The sequence below is a fragment of the Notothenia coriiceps genome, unplaced genomic scaffold (assembly GCF_000735185.1).
Source record: "Notothenia coriiceps isolate Sejong01 unplaced genomic scaffold, NC01 NC01_scaffold00034626, whole genome shotgun sequence".
NCBI lineage: Eukaryota > Metazoa > Chordata > Actinopteri > Perciformes > Nototheniidae > Notothenia > Notothenia coriiceps.
In genome coordinates, this window is record NW_011367327.1 from 12,937 (window position 1) to 24,435 (window position 11,499).

The 11,499-nt window shown below is 39.4% G+C and overlaps 2 protein-coding genes across 2 annotated transcripts in view; one reads left to right on the top strand and one right to left on the bottom strand.

Annotated features, from left to right (window-relative positions):
• LOC104962396 (IQ motif and SEC7 domain-containing protein 3-like) overlaps positions 1-7,433 on the top strand; it is a gene marked incomplete at its 5' end in the record, with an annotated part of 19,117 nt that extends 11,684 nt beyond the window's left edge. The window contains one exon of the mRNA XM_010790834.1: positions 3,967-7,433. Coding sequence (XP_010789136.1) covers positions 3,967-4,530 — 564 coding nt within the window. The remainder of the gene's footprint in view (positions 1-3,966) is intronic.
• A 502-nt stretch (positions 7,434-7,935) lies between these two features.
• LOC104962397 (sodium- and chloride-dependent GABA transporter 1-like) lies at positions 7,936-11,141 on the bottom strand (the record flags this gene model as incomplete). The annotated part of the gene is made up of 6 exons (XM_010790835.1): positions 7,936-8,549; positions 9,005-9,172; positions 9,356-9,456; positions 9,747-9,849; positions 10,115-10,246; positions 11,029-11,141. Coding segments are annotated over 6 exons (713 nt in total), but the record flags the coding sequence as incomplete, so codon positions are not given.
• Between the last annotated feature and the right edge of the window lie 358 nt (positions 11,142-11,499).

Consider the following 11,499-nt stretch of genomic DNA (forward strand, 5'->3'; position numbering starts at 1 on the left):
CGATTAAAGCTGAGGTTCCACAGATTATTTAGGTATATAGTATCATCACTGAGTGATCCGAGCTTACGACAAGGGAAGCAAAGACAGACATCACAACACGTACCTTTACGTAGCTTCTAGGGAGATCGTCTCACCGTAGCTTGTTAATCTGGCAATTAAACGAAGAAAAACACGGCTGAATCGGTTAATCCATAGGTTGATAAAGTTTCTGGGCAATAATTTCTCATTTATAATCCATAATTACATTTTTATGTAAAAATCGCAAAGCAAAAGTTAGCTGCTAATGGTAGCCACCAGAGTGGCTGCTGCTTCCGGTCTTGGCTATTCGGCAGTCTAACACACACACATGACCAAATAAGGACTATGTGGGAGTTCCCCTCGATTCCATTGGCTCTGACGATTAGAAAGAGATGTCACATTTCAAAATCCAGCAAGGGAAGCCAGAGATATGAAAAATCCACCCAAATGGCCCCAGAAGAGGTTTTTTTTGCTAAATCTAAAAAGGTCAAATATCACTTGTTTTGCATCAATCTTGATACAGGGTACTTATTATATGTTGTACTTTGGATTCCTAAAGCTTTTAGTCCTGAGACTGCCAAGGCACACNTTTCACTATAAGTACAAAATATTTTTGGACGGACACTATAATTTACAGTTTTTTACCATGTTCAATCTGAATTTCATTTAAAATAAAAAAACATCTATATTGAATCTGACTTTTCTACATCCAGCTGACAGGTTTATAATTACTTTGAGAAAAAAGATGATTAATTTAACCCTTTTAGAAGGGAAGATATGGTCATTTGTTCTGGGAATGTAATTTTCGAGCCTGAAACCTGAAAAACAGGCTCAGGGTTTAACAGGTTGATAAGGACAAAACAATAATGCAAAAAATGACTTGGTTCATTTAGAAAATCAATTAAAAAACGTTTAACATAATGTGAACGTGTCAATCATGATGTAGTTTCTCACCAAAATGGCGACTGTTTGAATAAGGTCAACGGTAGTTCACCATGCTGTATAATAGACTTTTAATGTTGGTTATCTGAGGTAAGAAAAGCTGCTCCCATTTTCTTACAAGAGCTGATATAACTCTTGTGTGAAAGAACCTCATTATCATTTGCTCCTATTCAATCTGCCAACCACTATTTCTTCTTGACAACTTGGCACCTACTTGTGAGTACAGCGTCAATGAGCCTTTAAGCACTTTAGATATAAGGACTTAGCTGACTTTCTGGTGCCTTTCAATAGTTTGATTTCTGAGTATAAAGATTGTTTTTCCCCAGATGACCAAAGGAATTTCAGTGCTTGTTATACAATGTCCTTCACTTTAATCACAATTGAAAGAATATTCTCAGTCTGAAATTAAGAATATGTAATCTAAAAAATAAATTCAGTACATAACATAACATTGGGTTTTCGTATAGACTAATAAGAGTTAAACATTTGTATTTCTATTACTGCAGAAGTGCTGGTAGTTCAAAGCGGAGCTAGCTGTAGCCGAGCTTATAGGGATACTTCTTAAAAACTACTCCTACTATTTTGTTGTTCAAAAAAAGGCTGGCTGACTGATTTACAAAATAATTAAACATGTATGTCTACAGAGAACCCTTTCTCCTAAAACATTTTGTTCCCGACTACTAAACTGCATTCTCAATTACGTTTGTGGCGTAACGTATTTTCTACCGGATCAAAGTCCCAGTTCTAAACACGTGGTTAGGGTTAGGATTAAAGTTTTAAATAACAGAACACAACAAAAATACTTGGTTATTTATTTAAGGAACAAACTACTTGGTTGGTTTTAAAACAAAACTTCAATAACATTCATGGAATCAATTCTGTTTTAGTAACAGACATAAGTTAATAATAAGTTTACTTTTGGTTTAAACCAGTAAAATTAGAAATGTATTTTTTGCATCCAAAAAACAAAAATGCAATCAGAGAGATAATGTGCTTCCCTTTTAAAGGTTACTGTAATTTTGTTGAACATCATTTTTAACACCAACAACATCGAAAAAGGGATGATTTAAGTTCAATCTCAAGTCTAAAATTGTGTTGAGTCAAGATCAAGTAGAACAATGTATCAACACCACATCATGTAAGTGTGATACTATTTAATTCATTAAAGTCATTTTGGTAACAAATCCCATGCATGCTTTGGACTATGCCTCACCCAGCTGACATTGCTCTGCTCTGAGGAAGTCACATGTGGCAGGCTCGTTATCTGATTGGCTGCAGCTGGGGAGTGTGGGGTGGGGGGAGCTGGCAGAGTTTAAAAGGAAAACTACTGCATCATTCTCTGTTTGTCTGTCTCTATGGGAGGAGGATGGCTTTATTTGTGTTTGGTTTAGCTTTTAATCAAAAACGTGCTCCAACAGGTTAGTGGTAGTGCGGACAGCCGATTACCATTGAGAAAGACAACATTTCCAGAAGCACATGGCAAATTATTGCGCATGATGCATTTGACCAACTACCTATACATCAATAGAAGCCCAGAACCTTGTTGTTAGTTTTGGCTGGATATGTTGATGTCCTGCATTTTAAAAAAAACAACAAAAAAGAACACTCCAAATATCAAAGAATTGTTCTGATTTTTCAAAATCCCCTAGTTTAAGTCTCAAGTCTTTGAATGGCTAAGTCAAGTCTTGAGTCAAAAGGCACATTATTACAGTATCCTGTCTCATACAACTACACTGCATTCTTGAATGTGTTTTGAAGGAAACATATTTTATATCGAGCCAAGTATTTTAAATGTTCTACATAGTAAGCTAGAGACTCATACGTAGCTAATAATAAGTTGGCTAGAAGAAAACTATAATAGAAAAAAATATATATTTATTGACATAAGTCTGTAGTGGGTTTTCAAAAGGACATTAAAATGAGAAATGAAGAACAAAAATCAATACAACAATAAGTTATATTTGTAAGTGGCTTGACAATGGTAGAATGAGGTTCTATAAATGGCCGCCTTTGTGAATGTTTATATTTGTAGACTGATCTCACAAAATCCCAAAAAAGGCAGGGTTTTAAATAAAAATAGAAACAGGGTGTTGTGTTCAAACTGATAATTGGACTACTCTATTTAAGGTGACAAACACTATGCACCCTATCTATTTACTTGCGAAAAATATAAAGGTAGTGTCCTCGATGTGCTTTGGCCACAAACACATTCCACATTTTGTTCCACCACACACAGTAGGCTATGCATTTCAAATGGTTCTTGTTCCTCAGAATACTTTTGGGCTTCTGCATATGCTTTTGAAGAATTGCAGTAAAAGGTTGCTTGGAAATGTGACCTATCTCCTAAAATAGGCCACATGAAAAGCCTCCAAGGCAGGGTACAATAAAGGGAGACAGATAGCAGAAACAGACTTTGAGGTTAGAACAGTTTGAAGAGAGTTGAAATAAATGTGACATACAGAGGTTTGCATTCTGATGAGTGTTGCCTGTGGACGTCTGTGGTTGTCGGTCTGCTCACCTCCTCTCCTTACACCTCTCCCTCTTCTCCGTACGACCTCCGTCTTTGTTCTGGTCTCCCCAACCCCACAAGTCTCCCCGTGTCCGCTGTCACCATAGCGGCAAACAGTGGTTTTGAAAGGAGACACGGGGGCCCTCAGTGTCCCCTTTGGAACCATCAGGCCCCTTTTTTTAGTGGAATCGCACCCCGTTCCCCACCACTGTCCTCCCCCTGACCCCGGTCACACACTGCTGCTCCCAGCATAAGCTACACTGTTCCCAGTACCTGTGGGGGTGGAGGGGGGGGGGAGTGTGCAGTAGTCACAATGATTTTAACACCTCCACCGAACCCTCAACACCTACGCCCCCACGCATGCCTTGTGTGTGTGTGTGCTGTGCGTTCATCACCCCCCACCCCCCCAAAAAAAGAAAAGAGGGCTTGACGGATTGTAGAGGAGGAAACAGTTTTATAACATTTGATGCTGTTCTCTTGGCTGTTTTCTAAACTAGGTGTCAATTCACAACAGGCTTCAGACGTACCAGCTCAGCAGCATGGCTCCGAGTCCCGAGAGCGTGGCCCTTCTTAACCACCGGGGGGAGCTGCTCTTCCAGCAGGGGCCCCAGGGGCTAACCTACGGGCCGGTGCCTCCCCCTCAGCACCCGCAGCTGCAGTCAGCAACAAGCACCCCCGCCCACCACCTCCACCTCCAGCAGCACCACCAGGCGGCCGTCAGCATGTCTGATCTGAGGCCCGAAACACTGATCCAGTGTCAGCAGATCGTCAAGGTCTTCATGCTGGACAACAGCGGCCACGGACACATGGAGGCCTTCCTCAGCCAGACCCCCACCCACCACCACTACCAGCACCACCACCACCACCACAGCCACCACCAGCTCAGCCACTCGGCCATGTCCACCCCGGTGCACTCGCCGGACAGCTCTCACGGCAACGACGGCCACCAGCCCCCGCTGCCCCCCCCACCTCCGCCTTACAACCACCCACACCAGTACATACCCCCAGACCCTCGCCTCAGTCTACACCGGACCCCAAGTGGCTCACGGAGCATGGTGTAAATAAATAAATTAGTAGTCTTTCCCTAAAACACCCACGTTCACACACCCTAACCCCACCCCTTCTCTACCTATTTAAAGAGTACATAATGTACATATATACATACAGATGAAAGAGCTATAATAAAAAAATGAAATCTCACTTATATGCATATATTTAAGGAAAGAAAATAAACTAAAAGAAAAAGTTTCAAAAGAGAAACGGAGAAATAAAGTGCATATATACAGTTTTACTTGATTCCACATGTATTTTGAAATATTATGTAGTTTTAACAAATTTCTAAAACTTTTTGTCAGTTTTAACTCTTGCTAGGAAAACACAGATATTCAGTTTCAGGATGGATGTCTTCTCGTTGCATCCTCAACAGAAATGGACTGTGATGGATCGACACCTTCCAAGGACCCTCTGCTTCTGTCCGCTCTCTTCATCCCCCCCCCCCCTCATGCCTACTGTGCTGTATGTGCGCCTGCGTGCATAGTGAACACTTACTGAAAACCTGTGCCAAAATACATAGCCTCCACCTTACACTGACTTCTTTACACTTGATTAAACGCTAGGGCTAGAAGAAAATACAAATAAAAACTCTATCCTTTACTTTAAAACAGCCCTTTCATGCTTCTCCCTCAAGGACCACAAAAAAATAAAATAAAACTGATATTCCATTAAAAAGAAAACACTATCTCCGGTTAGTGCTGTTTTATTTTGGTGATTGAGAGTCTTCTCTCTTCTTCTCTGCTGCCCTGGATAAAAAAATACGAAAGAAGAAACGATATCCTGCGATAAGCTGCGTTTTTCCTCCGTTCCTCTGTTGTGTTGTGGCTCTCTATCATGAGAAAACACTCTCACTCAATTGTCACTCTCCATAGATCATCATACAGTGAAGTATGACAGGAAACAAAGGCGACCAATCACATCATAAGGATGCTGCCAAAACCAAAAAGTCGGACCGGGATTCTCCTGTTGTTTGTCTTTCACTCTCCATGTGTAATATCGCTAACGCTTCCCAGGAGTAATGCCACATGTTTTCTGCTGATGGCGGGGTTTTTTCATACGCTGAAATTGTTTCAGCTGCTGAAACTCCTCTCGGATTTTTCTAGAACTCGATACAGCATTCACATGTAATAAATGTCCTGTAAACTGTGCTGTCACCTGTTGTGAAACGCTCCATCGCTTCTTCAGGGACATCGCCATGAATTTCCATGAAGATTGCTTCTGCAACTGTTAACTGTCAAGATCTGTGTTCTATTATGGTTTGCGTAAAAAGCATATTCAACCTTTGTGTGTTTTCCCCACAAAACATCCAGACACTGTCTCTTTATGTCCGTACATCTCGCAGGTTTTGTTTCAGATCCTCTCTTTTCCCTCCAAACATTTTAGTCTGACATTTAGAACAAAATAACTAAAGAGACACACACACACAGCTTATATTGCAAATGGTGGCATTAATGGTATTGTTTGTGCTGTTTGCAAGCCTGCTTTAAATAAGAATAGGACAAAAAGAATGCTGATCTCTTTCTATTTCACCCCAGCCTAGATTGTAAATATCACATTGGAGCAGTGTCGGAAAGGACAACAAGCTGCCTTTAGCCTCGTCAAAATGCTATTACCCTGTCACACGTCCCTCGTTCGGAAATAGGTCAACATCCATCTTTTAAACAATAGCCCCACCAGGTACTGCGTGAATAACATTTGATTAACTCAGCCCCCATCTGACCCGCACCTGTCTGGTTTGTTGGTTTATTCTCAAAGAGCCACTGGAGGGAGGTCTCTATCTCATCTTTGTTGTCCTTTTGCGCTCAACATTCCCCTCATGGAAAGACAAAGGTTGCAGGAAAAAAAGGCGGAGATAATGAGTGTTTGACCTCACAGTAGCATCCTAACTTTCCTGTCAACAAATCCAACTTCATGCTTTTGTTTCACGGCACAATAAGCTGAATTAACGCTTTCATTAATGAATAAAGAGCTGTTATGACAGTTTTAATATTTTTTACTGGCTATGAATAAACGTATGGAGGTTACGTAATACAAATCAGTTGCAACAGTTCTGACATTATGGATTTTAGAGGGATGTATGATGATTGTATGATTGCTAATTTGTTTAGATCGAAATTCAGATATAAATGTGATATCGTTTTCTCATGCATGCCATCAGGCCTATTGAACTTTGATTCCCAAAGGTTTAGATTATTTTGTGCATGACTGAATCTGCTGTGAGCATACCAGTGGGAAATGAGGATGACAGATGTTTTAGTTTCTGGGCTAGCCAAAAAAAAAAGCAAACAGTCGAACAGAAAATGGATTTACAACAGCAAATGTAAGGCCTAACAATCGCCATTTTTGTGTGTCTGTCCGTCACAATTCTTTAGTTGCAAACTTGGTAATGTGTTGAAGCTTTTTTTGGGAAAAATACATCCTTTGTGTGAAATATAGTGAAAATGATGAGTTTATGTTTGAAAGGAAACCAATGTAGCATTTTGGGAGTGCAGCATATGATATTGAAGCGCTGTAGTGGCTAACTTTCTTAAAGAAATTAAAAAAGGGCTCTGCCATACCAGTGCACCGCTTCATAAAAGACATATCGACTTGGTCTGGCTCTTCAACACTGTGTTTGCTCATATAGTTCAAATAAAAATGACATATTTAAGGTAAGAACAGGTGGAAACTGAGTGTAACAGATATGAACCATCACCTCCCTCCTTCTCTACCTGTCTGTTTGCAATATATCAAGCTATTAAAGATGATTTAAGTCTATTCACTACAGTGGTTTGTTTTGGTTCTTTTGATTTTGTAGTTTGAATTAAAAAAAAAATGAAAAGCCACCATTGGCCAATTTGTTAAGACTTGCTATGGAAATATGTTTTATTTTGAAAGGGTGTAACCAAGACTCGTATCAGCAAAAAAAAAACAGTAAAGAAGAAACACGAATCAACATGTGCCATATCCTCCTTCATATACACAGCCTCTTCCTTGGTTAAAGTGGTTATAATCAATATGTTCACTTCGTTATAATAAACCTAAAGAACATTATAAGCAAACTCTGCTGTATAAACGGTTTCAAATCAACTGCTAGATGTGTATATAAGGAAAATATACAGGTAATATGTCAGTCTTTTGTTTCGGACTGGTTTCTGCTGCCCCCAAGTGGCCAACAATGAACTACAGCTTTAAGGAGTCATGTGTTTCTTAACCTTCTGTTTTTTTGTAATATTGTTGGACTGTTTGTAGCATTTAACCATAAATCAGAAGAACTTATCTTTAACTTTACTTATTGTTCATTTTGTCTCTTTTTCTGCAAATTAATGATCCTAATTTGAGTGTGGGGCTTTGAGGTTATTATAGTTACAAATGTGTTTCTCTTTGTTCTGAGTCTTTTGTAGGTCTGAATCAGCAAAGACAAAAAAAACTAATGGATGACCCACATATTTTATTGCTGGAAAAAATATCACAGTGGCTGGTTGGTTCTTTAAGCTACCAAAAGCAAACCATTTTTGATGCATTACAGTTTTACACCTAGAATCAAGTTTTACCAGATTTGTGTTATTTTTCTGTGCAACACATTTAAGACATGTGTGGTAAGCTTTTAGACCAAGACAGTGGTTTTGTTGAATGGAAGAGAAAATATACAAGTATAGGAGAAAGATATACAGTCACATGAATGGTATATTTGTGATATATGTACACAGGTTCAATGCTGATCTATAACATTCAATCAGAGTTTACTCTTTTATTGCAACAGGAAATATTCTATATTCTACATTTATTTTAAAAAGTGTCTCATCATTTTCAAGTTTTCCATAATATGTATGATGGAGAAAGTAATGATTGTAAATTGTTTTACAAGACCCCATCTGTTCAATTGTCAAATTCAATGTTGACTATAGTAAGTCCTGGCAGATGGGAATTATTTCAACCTGAACGATCCTGGCTAGACACGAGCTTCGCCCACGCTCCCTGTGTGTGTGAATTCTTCATGCCCCGATGGCTTCTTATCATCCCGCGGTGTTATCATCTTTCGCCAACGCTGGTCAAGTAAAGACAGCAACATCACATTAGCATTAAAGAACCAGGGGAGACAGGGGAGTAATACATAGATCAAAATCAACAATGAAATAGTGTGAATGTACTGTAATCTGTTTAATTCAAGGAAAAGCAAAGGGAACTAAATGTTAAATAGAATCAGATTTGTACAAATAGCCAATGAAAATATGGTTTAGCTGCATGCAAACGCTAACAGAATATTAACTCAGTAACACAATGCTAACCTTACAATAACGTACTTTACTAGTTAAAAACAGAATAATGATTTTTGTTCTTTAGCCAAACCAATTTTGTTATGCTCCTTACTGCACACTAAATCCCCCCCTGCTTCTTGAACCATATCTCTCGACAATTGTTTCCCCCCCCCATTTCCACTAGTTCCACCTGTTAGTATCCTACCTAGACATTGGAAACAGAGACATGTGTAGAGGTTTGTACCTGTTTGATGCTGCCCTTGGTGACAGAGAACATGTAGATGAGATAGCCCGGGATCAGAATCATGGAAGACAAAGCCATGAACCAGCCAATCAACTGGCCCCACATCGGGTACACATACTTCCCCAAGGTCAGAGGGGTCATCTCAATGGCACTGAAGGTAAACACCCCCTAAAATATGCAATTTTGTTATTTAGTCCATATAATCTGGGCCAGCTACAGAATGCACTATAGTGTTGAAGACATCTAGTATTCCCAGAGGTATCGATATGATTAATTCCCTCCATAAGGGAGAAGATGCCAGTTTGAAAAAAGCAAATGATGGACATTTAATCAATAATCATTCCCGCCTACCAGGCATATCAGCGGAGTGAAGTACTTCCAACAGAGCATCCACCAGCCACATGGCCTATAGCCGATCATGCTCTCAATGTCCTTGTAAAACCTTTCAGCTCCTGTGGAATGAAGAGAGGAAGACAAACAAAGGAAGTGAGTGTGTTAATGTGGAGATAATTAGCACAAGAACAAAGCTATATTGGGTGAAAGATCGGGAAGGCTGATTGGACGGAGAGCCTTATCAGAAAAGTTGGAGCAGATAGACTCCCTGTAATTTCCTGTTGCACGGCTACAGTGTTTAGGCCTATTGGAAATCGACATGTTTGATTCATTAAGTCGCTTTTTCTCATTTTATTTTAGATGTGGTTTGTTGGGTTCAAGAGTAGACTGCATGAAATAGATTTCCTACCGTAGATCCAGGAAATGGAAACGGTTTCAAAGAAGACGAGGTAGAGGAGACACATCCCACTGGCAGAGTAGTAATCAAACAGCTTGAACACGTACAGACCACCCTGGGAGGTTTGAACACACACAGAGACACACATATCAGAGGCTGAGGATTAATACACCTCTTCATTGATTAAAATATGCCTTATGAACGCACACCACAGAATTTTGTGCAATCTTTGTCATAATGCAGCAGAGGTCTCTTTTCTGTATGTGCTTTGAAACATCCACCTTTTCATAATACTCATACACACATTCTGCAGCACAAAGTATAAGCTAATCTATCGAGATGTACACAACTGTTTCATCCTCCAAGTCTTCTAACTGTACCTGTGTTATGTTGGAGAAGCCGATGATGAAGGAGACGAGGCAGACACAAAGGATGAAGAGCTTCTTCCTCTTCCTCAGCAGCATGGGATACTCATCCATCAGAGATGTGATGAAGCCTTCTACTGTGCAGAACTGATACATGACATCATAAAGAGATATGTTTCAGAAAGTACTGCCGTTTGTTATTAAAACCACTCTTATTTAGCATTGTTAAACTCATAATGGACGTCTTTGACAGTCATCAAGAGCACCACACACTTTTAAAGGTCCCCTATTATACTTTTTTTCATCAATATATTATAGGTCTCAGATATATACAAAACATGTCTCTGAAGTGTTTGGCTGGAAATACCAAACAGATCATTGTAGCATCCCATAATCCCCTCTGTTTCAGCCCTGCTTCAAAACTGCTTATTCTCTGTCTGTTACTTTAGATGAAAATAAGGAGCCACTCCCCACGCCCCTGTGAGAGATATTTGGTTAAAAAGAACACAATGGTGCTCTAGGAGGAGATTCAGGTGATAAGGTGGGGGGGGGTTACCTTGGTTGGTGATTGGCTAATGGTTACACAAGCCAAAAAAACGTTATGACATCATAAAATGGCCAAAATCTGATCAGCTCATTTTCAGAGAGGTTTATATATAAATGAATCAGGACAAAAATAGAGCTAATCTTTTTTCCTGAAACTTTCTGAATCTCTTAACGCAGAGGGGACACATGTTTATGTATAAAAGACATGAAAAAGTGGATTTTGCACAATAGGTGACCTTTAATTATGTATGCTAAACTTTGATCTAATAGCTTTTGATGGTATTTAAGAGTAAAGCATGGCTACAGGGCCGATTAAGAACAAAAGTCTTATAAATATATAATCCTATCTGTGTAGCAGCAGGTGAAGTGTGTGCTCTTTGTACCTGACTGTCCAGGCCCAGCATCATGAGCATGGAGAAGAAGAGGATGGCCCAAAGAGAGGACATGGGCAGCTGGGTGACGGCCTGAGGATACGCTAAAAAGGCCAGACCTGGACCTAAATGTCACAAACAAGACAAAACAAATACTTTACAAATGCCTAATCTTAGACATTACACTGTAACCTACTGAAATGCATTAGAATCGATGTATACATGTCAAAAAACCTAAGAAACAGGACACAAGCACCTTTTTAAATACATTTTACTAACCCTAAACCTAACCCTTTAACCCCAAATCCAGTATATTCACTCAAATGTGCAGTGAGATTATTTTGTATTTGTATTTTGACATAACATGTCTGAAGTTTAAAAGACAATTTATTCGCTGTTTATAAAGAAGGATATTGGTTCTATTATTTTACCATAGCTTAAAGGTAGGGTAGGTAATTCACTTCAGAAACACTTTTTGTTACA